This window comes from Littorina saxatilis, linkage group LG6, assembly GCF_037325665.1.
Source record: "Littorina saxatilis isolate snail1 linkage group LG6, US_GU_Lsax_2.0, whole genome shotgun sequence".
NCBI classification, from domain to species: domain Eukaryota; kingdom Metazoa; phylum Mollusca; class Gastropoda; order Littorinimorpha; family Littorinidae; genus Littorina; species Littorina saxatilis.
Genome location: NC_090250.1, coordinates 19,285,128 through 19,302,340, shown reverse-complemented (window position 1 = coordinate 19,302,340; position 17,213 = coordinate 19,285,128). Strand labels below are relative to the sequence as shown.

The 17,213-nt window shown below is 43.6% G+C and overlaps 1 protein-coding gene across 1 annotated transcript in view; it reads left to right on the top strand.

Annotated features, from left to right (window-relative positions):
- Nucleotides 1–14,793, top strand: part of LOC138968688 (A-kinase anchor protein 17A-like) — a 16,158-nt gene extending 1,365 nt beyond the window's left edge. The window contains exons 3-8 of the mRNA XM_070341291.1: nt 3,690–4,277; nt 5,137–5,285; nt 7,128–7,368; nt 9,130–9,321; nt 12,255–12,622; nt 14,155–14,793. Of these exons, the coding sequence (XP_070197392.1) occupies nt 3,690–4,277; nt 5,137–5,285; nt 7,128–7,368; nt 9,130–9,321; nt 12,255–12,622; nt 14,155–14,788 (2,172 nt within the window). The 3' untranslated portion in view covers nt 14,789–14,793. The remainder of the gene's footprint in view (nt 1–3,689; nt 4,278–5,136; nt 5,286–7,127; nt 7,369–9,129; nt 9,322–12,254; nt 12,623–14,154) is intronic.
- The last annotated feature ends 2,420 nt before the right edge of the window (nt 14,794–17,213 follow it).

Genomic DNA, 17,213 nt, shown 5'->3' with positions numbered 1-17,213 from the left:
GCGTGCTGTGTGTGTGTGTGGCTGTGCTTGCGTGAGCTTGTGTGTGTGTGTGTGTGTGTGAGAGAGAGAGAAAGAGCGATAGTGAGAGTAGGGTATGGTTGTTGGTGAAAGTTGAGTTGGACGCTGGGGTTGGGCGGGTGCGTGTGTCAGAGAGGGTTGTGTGTGTGTGGGGGGGGGTGGACTGCGTGTGTGTGTTTATTTGTGTGTGTGAGGGTTGTGTGTGTGTGGGGGAGGGGTTGACTGCGTGTGTGGGTTTATTTGTGTGTGTGAGGGTTGTGTGTGTGTGTGTGTTTGTGTGTGGGACTGCGTGTGTGTGTTTATTTGTGTGTGGTGTGTGTGTGCCTTTCGCCTTGTATTGAGGAAATTAAACTGCGTTTGCGTATTATGTGTGTGTTTGCAAGCGTGCGTGTATGTTAGGCTAGGTGTGTGTATGTGCGCGTACGTGCAATGTGTGTGCGTGCGCGCGTGTGTTTGTGTATGTATGTATGTATGTGTGTGTGTGTGTGTGTGTGTGTGTGTGTGTGTGTGTGTGTGTGTGAGAGATAAACAAACTATCAAGAACAAAACAAAACTGAACAAACGAAATGTTTTCCCCCCAACTCTGATTATTGCTTGTTTCGGAGACGACTGTGATTTTGACTTTTTGAGTAAGCCTACACGAACACACAAGCTCAATACAGCTGGCAACAAGTTCGCCGGTCGGGGCAGTGAAATACTATTTCAAATAGATCTATTTCACTAAGAATGTCAATGGATATAGGGCAACATACTTATTTTTTAAATCAGTGATTGATTAGATCGTCATATTTTTGTGACACTGAGACCAAACCATCAAAAAATTAGCAATAGGCCTTGACTCTCAAAGTCGTGCGAGATCTGACCTTGCTGCAAATGTACGTGTACGACTTGATTGTGTTGACGTTCAACTGGTAAGCTGGGCGATTGCAGGCTTTTATCCAGCGAAGGCAGCGATCTAGATGGTACAGATGCTTTCCCGGTTTCACAAATGGGATGAATTTCACGCCAACACAGCGTTCAGGATACCTATCATCCGTTTTACATTGTCCCCAAGCACAGCGCTTGTTAGGCGGCATTTGTGTGTGTTTGCTTCCTAAAACAAGGGAAGTAACTCCCAGAGCCTCGATATGTGGATATGGTTAATTACATGATTGCTGTGGCAATGACATGAAATTTTGAAATTAATGGTTGAATGACAAGAAACACACCATTTTAAAGAGATTAACATTCTGAGCACATAGCAATTTGTTTTATTTAAATCGGTGCAGTAGTTCTCGAGATATGGTCATTTTAGTTCGAAATCCTTTTGCTTTAAGCGAGCCGAGATCGCAACCTCTTCAGGCTTTTGATCGACCGAGTTTCGCATTTTTCGGGTCCAGTTTTTCGCAGCATAATCGTTGGGAATAAGTCATTTCTCGCTTGATTCTTTTGATTTTTGGCTTAAATGAAACAGAAGTTAATGTTTTATAAACTGCATTTTAACCGTGTATGCCGATGGCCGTTTTCAGACCAAATTTTAGTGAAACTCACACGAGTAATATTCACCGACATGCTGACGGAGATGTAGCTTCCGGTGGTTCGCGTTTTTTTGCATGGGAAAGATGTAAGGCTTTCTCTGATTGGTTGCAAATTATCACAGCCCTCCAATGAAAATTACGGTATTCCGAGCAGTTTGAAATGAACTGGTCGTCTGCTAAGAGTGACGCCAAAATGGCCGCGAGAGGCAGTGAAGACGAACACACACTTTTACACTCAAAATATTCCAAAACACATCTTTTATTAATTTCATACAGTAAACTTTGTTTTTGAATCATTTCTTTATTCATTCCTTTTTTATTTAATACATAATATGTGACCTACAAACATCAATTATGCCAACTATTTTTCATTCAAAGTGATAAAAAGTGCCTTTTCACTGTGTCCTCAGTTGACGCTGGGCGATGTGGCAATGCTACTGTCATGTAATTATAGTACATGATGTATTCGTACTGTGCCAAGCCAATTGAAAGAGGATAATGAGAGAAAAATTGTTTCCCTTACAAAAAGTTACATGCATAACTTAGTCAGTTAGTGCTTAGACAGTATTTGCATAGTTAAGCAAAATAAATCATTTTATGTCTGCTCGATGCAAGAAGCAATTTCCTTTTCCAAAGCAAGTAAAAATTCTTGTAAGCAGAATGATATTAGTTATTACAGTACAGTGGAGCCTGTCCTGCTGACCACTTCTTGATAACGACCACCTGCCCATTAAGACCATCCCAAAGGATCCCCAACAAGCTTTGTTTTCTTACAGGCATGAGCAAGATCGGTCGCCCACTCGCCACAGGCGACCAGAAATGAGTGTGGGCGAGTAGAAAGTCTTATAATGATCGCCCACTTGGCGAGTGTAAATTTTGGGTCTGTGGTATTATCATTTTCCGAGCGACGATTGTCTGTTGTGAAGCACGTTGTCGTCTACGATTGCTAAAATTAGATGTGATCGGAGCTCCAGTTCCAGCTGATCGGGAAATTCTTTTTAGTGACCATGAACCAATCAGAATGACCGTATCTTCTTCTTCTTGTCGATCACTCAGATGGAAACGCCGGTTCTCCGCGCAAATGTTGCCGTGCGCTGTAGGTCGTCCAGACTGCCATAGAGCTTCCCTTGCACCGTGGTCGCCTCCGCCCAGATCTGGCTCCTGAGGCCATCGTGTAGTGGGCAAGTCTGCAGCAGGTGTTCCGTTGTCATGCTGCCTGTTTGACAAGGGCACTGGTCTGACTGGCCAATTCTGAACTTGGTGAAAAGGTGGTGGTTCATTTGGTTGTGGCCTGTCCGCAGCCTGAATATATATGAGGACCTGCTCAGACCTTGTGAGCAGGTGAAATGAATGACCGTATGATATTAGGGTTATCAGGACTTTTCGTTGACGCGATTTTAACCAATCAGAATTGTCGACGCAGCACGTGTGTCTCAGAAGCCTAGGCAGATCTGAAGCTGTAAACATGTAGAAATACTTGGACAACTGCAAGCCTCCCCCCTCCCCCCCCCCCCCCCCCCCCCCCCACAAAAAAAAAGAAAAACCAAACCAGAGGGAACGGAGTCCGAGAGATTGAAAAAGTATGACTCCGGACAGAGGAAGCGTTCCTTCCAGGCAGACTATACAAAATCTGACTGGTGAGCAGAGAGACTGGCTAAACTATGATCGGGAAAAAAACGTCATGTTGTGTACTGCTTGCGAAAAGCATGCCGCTTCTGAGAAGGAGAGAAAGGGGCCATTCGTTGTTGGTACGGACAAATTTAAGCTAGAAAACATACGTGCACACGAAACATCAAAGTCTCACCAACAAAACACCAAAAAATGGGTAAACTCAAACAAAAAGGTCGAAGACACCGAGGGGGGACACGCTATGCACCAGCTAACTCAAGACCAGCATGCTCGTGTCGCTCAACTGATGCGATCTGTACAGGCGCTTGCAAAGACCTGCTCGCCTTTCACCACGTTTGAATGGATGGAATCGTTTTGTTTTTTGGAAACTCATTTTTGTGGGCGAGTGAATTTGTTTGTGGGCTAGTCAATTTTGAATTTCACTAGCCCACAATTTCAACTACACTTAGTGACTTACAGCTTGAAAAGATTTCTGATTAGCAGTGCTCTTCTTTTACTATTTTGTTTTCTGTGAACTGTCCGCAGGTAGCCAAAAGCACCATGGAATTCATCCGACTGGAAGGCGAGATTGAGAACAAGAGTAAGCTACCCCTTCTCATCATGAAGCTGGACGGCAAGACCATCAAGCTCAGCGGCTTCCCAGAATCCCTCAAGGTCAGAGCGGCCGAAGCCAAGGTCCCTTTCCCGGTGCGTCACGACTGGGACTCTTACTTCCGTGACGCCCGGAACATGAACGAGCTGCGGCCGGGCGAGCGACCGGACACGGTCTACATGCAGGACCTACCCACACGCTGGTTCTCCAAGCACGACAAGGGCAGGGGCACCGAACAAAAACTTCGCCCCAGCGAGGAGATTGTGCGGCGAGTGTTTGAAACGTTCGGAGAAGTGCGCTGCGTCGACATTCCCATGCTGGACCCGTTCAGGAAGGAGATTATGGGCAGCCTGGCCAAGCCCGGTATGATAACGACCTTCAACTACGGTCAGGACATTAAGTTTGACGTGTACGTGCAGTACAAGGATTATATCAGCTTTGTCAAGGCCATGGACGCTATGCGCGGCATGAAGCTCTTGTACAAGGAGGACGAGGATAAGGCACTGACTGCAAACATCAGGGTGAGGATTAATAATTTGCATATATAAATAACAAACACTAGGGTGAGGATTAACAATAAGCAATTAACAAACACTAGGGTTAGGATTAGCAATTAGCAAACATTAGGGTGAGGATTAGCATTTAAAAAACATTAGGGTGAGGATTAACTAATACTGTAATAGCAAACATCAGGGTGAGCAACAACGACAAAAAATCAATTTATAATGACAAATGACACCGAATTAAACATGTATACCAAGACATCTCTTTTTGAACCTCTCTTCCAAGGGTGAAATCACTGACGTTGAAAGCGAAACAAAGTTAGAGAAGCCGTCATTATGCGAGTAATAGCGTCACATAAAAATTCTACTTGAGAATTATTTTGGTCATTAGATAACTATTCACTTAAATCACTATTGGTTTACTTCGACCATAATTACTACCCCCCGCGGGTTAGGGGGAAGAATTTACCCGATGCTCCCCAGCATGTCGTAAGAGGCGACTAATGGATTCTGTTTGTCTTTTTACCCTTGTTATGTGTTTCTTGTATAGAATATAGTCAATTTTTGTAAAGATTTTAGTCAAGCAGTATGTAACTTGTAAGAAATGTTAAGTCCTTTGCACTGGAAACTTGCATTCTCCCAGTAAGGTAATACATTGTACTACGTTGCAAGTCTTGGAGCAAATTTTTGATTGGTGCTTTTGTGAACAAGAAACAATTGACAAGTGGCTCTATCCCATCTTTCCCCGTCGCGATATAACCTTCGTGGTTGAAAACGACGTTAAACACCAAATAAAGAAAGAAAAGAAACCATAATTACTCTGTTAAGTCTCGGGGGTAAACAGGTTTGCATGTGCAGTGACTGTTGTGTTTTGCAGGTGGACTTTGACAAGCACAAACACTTGTCGGACAAGATGCTACGCAAGCGGCGGTTAGAGCGAGAGCGGCTACAGGCGCTGGAAGATCTGAGAATGCAACAAGAGCGACAAGAGAAGGAGGAGGAGGAGGCAAAGAGAGAGGCTGAAAGGTGGGTCGGTCTTCCACAAGAATCAGATTTTCTATAGTCCTGTGAGGTTAACTCATCGTCTCCCAGGAACGGATATTGTTATATGAAGTCTTATATCGCGCGCGTATCTCCAGACTCGGACTCAAGGCGCAGGGATCTATTTATGCCGTGTGAGATGGAATTTTTTTACACAATACATCACGCATTCACATCGACCAGCAGATCGCAGCCATTTCGGCGCATATCCTACTTTTCACGGCCTATTATTCCAAGTCACACGGGTATTTTGGTGGACATTTTTTATCTATGCCTATACAATTTTGCCAGGAAAGACCCTTTTGTCAATCGTGGGATCTTTAACGTGCACACCCCAATGTAGTATACACGAAGGGACCTCGGTTTTTCGTCTCATCCGAAAGACTAGCACTTGAACCCACCACCTAGGTTAGGAAAGGGGGGAGAAAATTGCTAAAGCCCTGACCTAGGGTCGAACTTGCTTCCGAGCGCTAGTGCGTTACCACTCGGCCACCCAGTACCCACTCATATATGGCTCTATCTGACCAGGTACGGATATATATCTGCTCAGACGGTTAGCTTCAGTCGCTTCCTGTAACGTCCATCTAACGCCTGCATTCCAGCGTGTTGATACACAGTGGCTACATTGTTACTACAATTCTGAGTGACCTGCTGCAGCACAGCTGGTCTCGGCTAAAAAAAACTTGGTCAACATAGGTGGGGTAGAAAGTGTTACAGCTCATGGAAATTCGGGCCGCTTTCTCACTGGGGAAAGCTAGCTGCCATACAGTACGGCGCTACCCATTTTTTTCTTTTTCATGCATGTGTGAATTCATGTTTCCAAGCCCTGAGATTTTCGCTGTGAACTTGGATTCTTTATCATGCGCTTGCGTGCACACGGGGGTGTTTGGACACCGAGGAGAGTGCGCACAAAGTTGACTCTTGGAAATCTTCTTCTTCGTTCGTGGATTGAAACTCCCACGGCTTTTAAAGTTGTACATGTATGACCATTTTGACCCCGCCGTTTGGGCAGCCATACGCCACTTTCAGGGTCATGCATGCTTGGTATATTCGTGTTTCTATAACCCACCAAACTCTGAACTAGATTAAAGGATCTTTCCATGTGCACTTGGTCTTGTGCTTGCACGTAGAAGGGGGATAAGGCACTAGCAGGTCTGCTCATAAACCCCCCGTGGGTTAGGGGGAAGAATTTACCCGATGCTCCCCAGCATGTAGTAAGAGGCGACTAACGGATTCTGTTTCTCTTTTTACCCTTGTTAAGTGTTTCTTGTATAGAATATAGTCAATTTTTGTAAAGATTTTAGTCAAGCAGTATGTAAGAAATGTTAAGTCCTTTGTACTGGAAACTTGCAATCTCCCAGTAAGGTAATACATTGTACTACGTTGCAAGCCCCTGGAGCAAATTTTTGATTAGTGCTTTTGTGAACAAGAAACAATTGACAAGTGGCTCTATCCCATCTCCCCCCTTTCCCCGTCGCGATATAACCTTCGTGGTTGAAAACGATGTTAAACACCAAATAAAGAAAGAAAGAAAGTCTTGCTCATAAATTGACCTGGGAGATCAGAGTTGTTCCGAGCTAACACTTCATGGTTTTTCTGCAGACAGAACAAAGTAAATGGTGAGCGTGAGAGGAAGAAGCAAGAGAGACAGTTGTTACAAGCTAACAGTAACACTTCAAGCTTTTTCTGCAGACAGAAGAAATAATCCAAATGTTCCAAGCTAACTTCATGCTTTTTCTGCAGACAGAACAAAGTAAATGGTGAGCGTGAGCGAAAGAAGCAAGAGAGACAGTTGTTCCAAGCTAACACTTTGTGCTTTTTCTGCAGAATGAAGAAAGTAAATGCTGAGCGAGAGCGACAGAGAAAGAAAGAAGAGCGACAGCGGCTGAAGGAAGAGAGGAGGAAGGAGAGGGAGGAGAAGCGACGTCAGAAACGCGTCGAGAAGAAACAGAAGGAGGAGGAAGAACGCATGCAGCTAAAAATAGCCCTGGAGGAACGGAGGCTGCTCATCGCACAGAGAAAGCTGGAGTCTCTCCGTCTGCTGTCAGAGCTGTTTGAGCGGGTCAAGGTAAGCTATCTACAAACTTGGATTTTTTGTTTTAATACAGTGGAACCTGTCCATCACGACCACCCAATGAAAAGTGGTTGTTATACACAGGTGGTCGCTATGGGAAGGTGAGTTATATAGGTAGAAAAAAATCTCTTCAGGGATCTTTTGGGATGGTCATAGTTGGCACGGGGTCGCTAACATGAGGGGGTTGCAAGGACAGATCCGACTGTACAGAATGTTTTGTTTTGTCTACACCACACCTCCTGCCATTTGTTCTTCCAGCTTTATTATTATTGCCACGTCCACCATCACGAGTTTTCTTTTTTTTTTCTTCAACAGTTGTTTTATTCAGGCAAACACAGATTTACAATGACAATTAAAAGCATTGATACTTATACTGATAGTAAATTGCAACAGTAACAGAGTTAAACACATATGACCAGCTACATGGCAGTTGGTATTGTTATAATTATGTTCAAAGCATACATATCCCGAAATCAGAAATGCATTAACGGCTATTGTAATAGCAAATCACAACATCACCAGTCGTCATCAAACTGTTATTAGCTGTTGGTACGGGTTCCATTTTTTAATAAACTGAATTTGCTTCATGAGGATATTGTGAGCATATTTATCAATTTGATATAAGTTACATAGTTCTCTTAAAAACATTTGCATGCGACTTTGGGCCATGTAAGATAAGCTTTTGTTTGAGTGCGCGGCCTAGTTGCTTGCTATTAGTATTAATTGTTTGATGGTACGTCTTTGTGGTACAGTGGAACCCCCCTTTTAAGACCTCAACAAATCTGAGAAAATTTGGTCTTAACCCCTTCACTGCCCACCCCGTACTAGGTACGTCTTAACCCCTTCACTGCCCACCCCGTACTAGGTACTTCTTAACCCCTTCACTGCCCACCCCGTACTAGGTACGTGGTCATTTTCGGTTTGTCGTACGCGCATAACCGTACCTAGTACGTGAGATTTGCGTCAACAACATTTCAGGACATTTCTAAAAACTAAATGGGAGGTAACCACTGTCCAAGTACTTGTAGGGGTTCTAAACACAGTTCTTTCCCATAGACCGTTCGGATAAGTTACTACCACGTGTTGAAAACTGTGTTAGAAATGTAGAACCGATCTATAGCATTCACAATGGCGGCCGAAAGTCGGACCTCAACTCGTAGACCTGTTTTCAAGCGATACAGTATTCTGGAAGCTCTACAAGAAGTGATTTATGGATTACCACACAGAAGAATACTGTTATGGGCTGTAATGTGAGTACCTGATGTTTGACACCAGTTTTAGCAGTGTTTTGTGTGGTTTTACGTGCTGCAATGTGTGTGTGTGTAACTGTAAGTCCGGAAACTGTAATTTTTGACAAAAATGGTCATTATATCAATTTTTACTATAACAATCACAAACAAAGTCCAATGATCATGTCATCCTATAATAGCCAAGGGTATAAGCAAAACACATACCAAAGATCTAAGAGATATCTCAATAAATGATCGAGCAGTGAACAGATTAGTGAACCTACCGAAGAAAGCGAAATTTTGCCCTGGCACACAGCAATACCAAAATGCTGTTATACTGTGGCAGTGAAGGGGTTAAAAACTAGGGAGTCTTAAAATGGGGATTATTTTTCAGAGGTTATGAACAGGACATCTGAAACAGTAAGGTCTTAAGAAAGAGGAAGTCTTAAATTGGGGGGTCTTAATAAAGGTTCCACTGTAAAATGTTGTTTAAACCAGCTGTACTGACACACCTGTGTGTTGTCAGGATGTCAAGGTGAAGCAAGACGTGGCGCAGCAGGAGGAGGAGCTGGAGGAGAAACGGAAGCAGGAAGTCTTGGAGGAACAGCGGCGCCGCCTAGAGGAGGAGCGGCAGAAGGCCGAGGCCAAGATTCAGAAGAAACTGCAGATGAGGCAGCAGGAGGTGGAACTAAGGGAGAAAATCCTGAAAAATGTCAAGGTACGAAGTATATATGTGTGGGGGAGGGGGGATGTTTGTGAGTGTGTGTGTGTGTGCGTGCGTAAGGTGTGGAGAGCTATGTGCGATACGGTCTGGCTGTTGTCTCCTGGTATGCTACATACAGCAGTACCTACGATGTGTGGACCCTCCCATGAGAGGACACCTCCCTTAAAAGGACACCTTCTCTTGTCCCTTTTTATATTATCTCTACCAAAATACAGTGGTATCTCTATATAACGACTTTGAAAATGTTACCGAAATTCCGTCGTTATATGGAGGAGTTGGTTTATGTTCATGTCCGGTCCGTCACTGATCCGGATTGAATGACATGGGCGTTTTGATTGATGGTAACCAGTTTTCTTTTCAATTAATTACCCACACAAAGTTTGCTTGCCCCGTAACTATTCAAGAGTTAAGGTTTGCAATAAACACACTGAGGTCGAGCAAAAGCATGCGGTCCCAAAGCATGCACATCGATGACGATGTCGATAACATTACCAGTTACAAATCAGTCATACGATACCCAGCAAGGATTTTGGTTAAAAACAAAGACACAGTGTCCCAAACGCAAGGTACCGAACGTAAAGAACGGCGGCAGTGTGTTGAAACTGATGTAAAATTGTAGCGAAAAGCGTCAGTTTTCACGATGAAACACTCGCTCCTTCAAGGGACATCATTGCACTTCGGACTGTCCAGAGAGTTGAATAATTTAGGACACTCCACTACTCATCTTCAAACTTCACTGACGGGATTATGAGGAGAATTTATTGATTCAACCAAACGCGCGGTTGTATATCGCGTCACTCGGTCACGGATCGGGGAAAGCAAAAAAATGTTCCAGATTTTGAAACTATGTTCTGGCGTCGGCCATTTTTAGCTTGACAAAAACACTTGCACATGCTTCGCTGACGTACATCGCAAAATTTCATGACGTCACCACAACTTTCGGTTTTGGTTCGATGTGCGGATTACTTTCATGACGTTTCTGTAGTCTGTAACTTTGCGTGTTGTCAGGTAAGAGTTACTGCACAGGTCTGTGCGAAATGAAGCAGAGATCTTGCAAATGAGCTTTATCTAGAGTCAGAGTAAAGTAAAGACCTGAAATAGAAACGAAAACCCGTGGCTTCAGCTGTTTGCGTGCCGAAGTGATGTTGTACACGGAAAGGATTTCCGCAAGTTTTGAGCGTCCGTATCGTGCACTGACTCGACTGGAGATATAATTAGAGTAAACCAAACCCATGATAATTTTGGGAAAAGTCGTTATAAGTCCACGTATGGACGGTCGTATGTCGTATCAGAGAGGGGGACGTAATACGGAGGTGAGAAATACCGTACTTTCCGGGTGACAAGGCGCTTCGTTATCTAAGACGCACCCCCTTCTTTTTAAAAAAAATTGTAATCCAGTCACCCATTGGACGCAGGGGGCCGATAGGGCGCACCAAAATGACCCAGTTTTTGCCATGAGAGGTGGTTCCCCTGTCATATCTGAGAGAGGAAACACTTCCTGCATCGGGGTCAGTGACCGGTCAGTGACCGACTTTAACTGAGTGAAACTATGTGTGCTCTGTGTGTGCGGCCAGATCAAAGGCATTGTGATAGCTGGGTGGCCTTGTTAAAAGACACGACCTTCTTCCCAGGGGTCAATGACCCAGTTTTTGCCATGAGAGGTGGTTCCCCTGTCATATCTGAGAGAGGAAACACTTCCTGCATCGGAGTCAGTGACCGGTCAGTGACCGAGTCTAACAGAGTGGAAATCTGTGTGTGCGGCCAGATCAAAGGCAGGGCAGTACCTAGTAGCTGAAACATGCATTATCACAAGTTGTTTGACTGGTACTCAAGCGGTCTCTTTGATTTTTTTCGTATTTCATACACGGATTAGGCGCTTCGTTATACAAGACGCAGGGGTGAACTCGAGGAAAAAAGTCGCGCCTTATGACCCGAAAGTACGGTACTAAGACAAAGAAGGAGAAAAAATCCGTCAGAGAAAAGTCGGTCGTATTATTGAGGGACCCGTAAAAGAGAGGGGTCGTAAAGATAGGTACCACTGTACCTTTCATAAAAGGCCACCTGCAATGAAGGGACACTTTTGGCTGGTCCCAAGGGGGTCCTTTCATCGCAAGTACCACTGTAGATGTTTTTATCAGGCTATTTATTTGGCCCGAACTCACTCCTGTTTGACTGGCAAAATTGTATTGGCATAGATAAAAATGTCTGGCAAAATTGTATTGGCATAGATAAAAATGTCTGGCAAAATTGTATTGGCATAGATAAAAATGTCTGGCAAAATTGTATTGGCATAGATAAAAATGTCTGGCAAAATTGTATTGGCATAGATAAAAATGTCCACCAAATACCCGTGTGACTTGGAATAATAGGCCGTGAAAGGTGAATGCTCGTCCTAATAGGCTCGAGGTTTGCTGGCCGATGTGAATGCGTGATAATTATATTGTGTAAAAAATTCCATCTCACACGGCATAAATAAATCCCTGCGCCTTGGATCCGTGGTTGAGATATGTGCGCGATATAAATTGCATAAAATAAATAAATAAATAAATTTGAGTGTTTGGTGCACTTTCACATATCGACGTTGTCATGGAATTTTTGGTGTAAGTGTAACTCATTTGACACAGCTTTTTAGCAGAAGGCCAAAACTGATTATTTTTATTATGTAATAGTGTTTATATTCGTTCCTGGTATGGATAGAAAGATAAGAGAATGTTAAATCATTCATTGACAATCTTGTTTTACAGAATATTTCTCATGGAAAATGATTTACTTAAATCTAAAGCTCAAAAACATCAAAATCACCAAGAATTGAGTCACACCAAATTTCCACCACGACATCGATATGCTGTGTCATGAATGCTATTTTTTGTAGATAATAAAGTTTGCTATGTCTATGTCATCAATGCTTTTTTTGCACACGCCATCAGGCCAAGGAGCAGAAGACGCAAGACAAGCAGAGGGAGGAGTTACGTCTCAAGATGTCAGGATCCCGCCGCCTCAAGAGTGCCGTCATCATGAAGAAACGGCTCTCCTCCATCACCCGTAGCAACCAATCCTCCTCCGACTCGGACAACGAAACGAAGCCTGGCGCCAAGGACGGCAAGGAACAGAGCAAGAGCGGCAAGGAACAGAGCAAGAGCGGCAAGGAACAGAGCAAGGGGGGTGGGGGAGACGAGGGGGAGAAGGGGGAGGAGAAAAGCAAGAAGGTAGAGGTGGAGAATGAAGACAGTAACTCCGGCATCGAGCTCATCACGTCGTCTGACGAAGATGAGGGTCCCAGCCACAAAAAAAAGAAGTGAGTTTCCACGAAGAATGATGTCATTTCTTATAATTTGTAAATTGTGTCGCACAGTGTGTGGGTTCAGGCTAGGGTATGGTTATATTTTGCTTGTGTGTGTGTGTGCGTGTGGTTTTCTTTCTCTCTGAATTTTTACATTTAGTCAAGTTTTGACTAAATGTTTTAACATAGAGGGGGGAATCGAGACGAGGGTCGTGGTGTGTGTGTATGTGTCTGTGTGTGTGTATGTGTCTGTGTCTGTGCGTGTGTGTGTGTAGAGCGATTCAGACTAAACTACTGGACCGATCTTTATGAAATTTTACATGAGAGTTCCTGGGTATGATATCCCCAGACGTTTTTTTCATTTTTTCGATAAATGTCTTTGATGACGTCATATCCGGCTTTTTGTTAAAGTTGAGGCGGCACTGTCACACCTTCATTTTTCAATCAAATTGATTGAAATTTTGGCCAAGCAATCTTCGACGAAGGCCGGACTTCGGTATTGCATTTCAGCATGGAGGCTTAAAAATTAATGAATGACTTTGGTCATTAAAAATCTGAAAATTGTAAATAAAATTATTTATTTATCAAACCATCCAAAATTACTTTTATTTTATTCTTCGTCATGTTCTGATTCCAAAAACATATAAATATGTTATATTCGGATTAAAAACAAGCTCTGAAAATTAAAAATATAAAAATTATGATTAAAAACACGCTCAGAAAGTTAAAACGAAGAGAGGTACAGTAAAGCGTGCTATGCAGCACAGCGCAACCGCTACCGCGCTAAACAGGCTCATCACTTTCACTGCCTTTTGCACTACCGGCGGACTACGGTCATTTTGAAAAAATTTAGTGCGTTCATTTTAATTCTGTGAGTTCCACAGCTTGACTAAATGTAGTAATTTCGTCTTACGCGACTTGTTCTTTGTAAGTTTTACAAAAAAAAAATTTTTTTTTTTTTTTAGGGGGGGGGGGGCTAATAGACATGGTTCAACCCTGCAGTGTGTTTGTATCACTGTATCACTATTCTAGACAGCAAAGTGACAGTGCTGTTTGTTCAGAGACCTGACTGAGTGAGCCGTGGAGAGTTGTGTTTTTTTGTCTCTGCATATCACCACAGACAATGTCCAAAAATAATTCCCTCGGGTTTGTATGGGTTGTCGGAGAGTGACCTTTTCTTTCAAAACCTCTGCAAAACATTGGAAGCGCTAATAACTAGCTAGGGGAGTGTCAGAAACATGTGGACTAGAGGACAGTGATTGGCCCCTCCAATGTTTGTCAAGGGTTTTGGCAAGGGTATTCACTCTTCCACAACTCACTCAAACCCGACGGAGTTGTTTTTGGAATTTGTATATTGCAACCAGAGTTAAAAAACAAAGGAATACTGTACTCACCAATACAAGAACGAGACAAGACGGTACGAATTGTATTGGTGAGTACAGTATTCCTTTGTTTTTTAACTTTGTTCATCTTACCACAGTCACTTCGTTGTTTAGATTTTTTATTGCAACCAGGGCACTAACGACACTTCTTTGTTGTGTTGACAGACCTAGCTCAACCATGGAGCGAGTCCTGCAGGCTAACAAGCTGCGAGGGTGGGGCGGGGAACCAGAGGAGGAAGACGAAGAGGAGGAGGGTGGGGGGAAGAAGGCGGACCCCTTCAGCAACAAGCCCCGCCCCGTCCCCATCCGTCGCACCTTCAAGAAAGACAAAATCCTCATCATCAAACGCGTGATGGACCGCGACGACTCGAAAAAGGACGATTCCGATTCCGATTCCGGAGATTCCACCATCACCATCATCCCCCCGCCTCGTTCCTCCTTCGCTCCCCCCGACGACCCCGCCAACTTCATGCCCCCTCCGGGTTTCATGCCCCCACCTTGGGCGTTCCCGGTGCCCGGCATGATGCCCCCTCCCTGGGCAGGCCCGCCCCCTCCCCCCGGCTTCATGCCCCCTCCCTGGTTCGGTCCTCGTGGCCCTGGACCCGGCTTTGGGCGTGGGAGGGGGCGGGGAAGGGGGAGGGGGTTCCACACGTTCAAAGAGCCCTACCTCAAGAAGTCCAACTTGCCGCGCAAAGACAGCCCTGAACCCGAAGAGTCTGGCACTATTTCCTACAAACTGTCGCAGAAACTGTCAACCAAGAAAGACCTTGACGGACGCTACATGTACCCACTCACTTAAGGGTGGATATGGGGGTGGGGGGGGGGGGGGTTGTGGTTTTGATCAGTAGACTGGTTTGGAGTATGACTGTGTGTAATACAGTGGAATCCCCATTTTAAGACCTCCAAAAATTTGAGAAAAACAAGAAATTCCTCCAAGGTAGGAAAAACACCCCCGTTGGTCAAAGGGAAATAACCATTCTCACTGCCACCAACTGAGAAGGTTATTTCCCTTTGACCATTAATATGTCCCTCTGTAAGTCCTTGTAAAATCTTAATCCACCAATAACTCCCTAACCGTGTGTTTGACTGGTCCCAATTTTTGTAAGGACCGTCTCAGGAATGTATAGAACCTGTTCACCAAGTTTGGTGACGATCGGTCCGTTCATTCTTGAGATCTATATGCGAACACAAAAAAACAAACAAACAAACACATCGACCGAATCCTATACACACCCCTATACCGGGGGTGTAAAAATTGGGTCTTAAAAAGGAGGGAGTGTTAAAATGGGGTAAATTTACAGAGGTTGTTGTAATGTCTTGGGGGTTGTTCTGTGGACAAAGCAACGGACACAGAGGGTGAGGTGCAACAGTCGTTTATTCAGTGACCACATGGCAGGCTTACTGTTTGGAAGTATCCTGTGCACATGACTAAATGCAGACATAGAACCCCGACAGCACATAGGTACCGTACATGCAATGAACTGGTCAAAGGGAGACAACAGCATGCTAGCCATTATAGTTGTGAACAAAAAGTCTGAGAAAAGAGGCTCCTAAAAGAGGGGGAGTCTTGAATTAAGGGGGTCTTAAGTTAAAAGGGGGGTTCCACTGTAGTACAAGACCCCCCGCGGGTTAGGGGGAAGAATTTACCCCTCCCTGGTCCCCCCGCGGGTTAGGGGGAAGAATTTACCCGATGCTCCCCAGCATGTCGTAAGAGGCGACTAACGGATTCTGTTTCTTTTTTTACCCTTGTTAAGTGTTTCTTGTATAGAATATAGTCAATTTTTGTAAAGATTTTAGTCAAGCAGTATGTAAGAAATGTTAAGTCCTTTGTACTGGAAACTTGCATTCTCCCAGTAAGGTTTGTACTACGTTGCAAGCCCCTGGAGCAAATTTTTGATTAGTGCTTTTGTGAACAAGAAACAATTGACAAGTGGCTCTATCCCATCTCCCCCCCTTTCCCCGTCGCGATATAACCTTCGTGGTTGAAAATGACGTTAAACACCAAATAAAGAAAGAAAGACTGTAGTACAATCTCATTGGACAGAGAGGGGAAGGAGCGGAAGAGGGGATGTTTCAAGTGGGAGAGGGGGGTGAGGGAGCAGTGACCAAGCAAATCAGGGAGTGGAGTAAAGGTGTTTCTGTTACAGGAATTGGATATATAGGACGATGTGAACGAATGGAGTGTAAGTTTGTGTACATGTCAAACCAGAAAGTGAGAAACTACAGGCCCCCCTGATAAAGACGAGAAGACTTTATTTCAATTGCAGAGTGAAATATTCGATGGACAGAAGACTTGTTGAGGGAAAGCTATAGAGAATGAAGCAGGAAGGAAGGAAATGTGTTGTGTGGTGTCATTCCAATCAAAGTGTAAGCACAGCAGTACCTTCATTAATACAGTGGAACCCCATTTTAAGACCTCCTTAAATCTGAGAAAATCAGGTCTTAAAAGTTAAAAACAAGTCGCGTAAGGCGAAAATACAACATTTAGTCAAGCTCAGTCGAACTCACAGAATTAAACTGAACGCATTGCATTTTTTCCGCAAGACCGTACACTCGTAGCATCGTCTGTCCACCGCTCGTGGCAAAGGCAGTGAAATTAACAATCCAGAAAAGCGCGGTAGCGGTTGCGCTGAGGAGGATAGCACACTTTTCTATATCTCTATTCTTTTTAACTTTTTGAACGTGTTTCTAATCCAAACATATCATATCTATATGTTTTTTGAATCAGGAACGGACAAGGAATAAGAAGAAATTGTTTTTAAATCGATTGCGGAAATTTAATTTTAATCATATTTTTTATATTTTTAATTTTCAGAGCTTGTTTTTAATCCGAATATAACACATTTATATGTTTTTGGAATCAGAACATGATGAAGAATAAGATAAACGTAATTTTGGATTGTTTTATAAAAAAAATAATTTTAATTACAATTTTCAGATTTTTAATGACCAAAGTCATTAATTAATTTTTATGCCTCTAGGCTGAAAGGCAATACCAAAGTCCGGCCTTCGTCGAAGATTGCTTGGCCAAAATTTCAATCAATTTGATTGAAAAATGAGGGTGTGACAGTGCCGCCTCAACTTTTACAAAATGCCGGATATGACGTCATCAAAGACATTTATCGAAAAAAAGAAAAAAACGTCTGGGGATATCATACCCAGGAACTCTCATGAAACATTTCATAAAGATCGGTCCAGTAGTTTACTCTGAATCGCTCTACACA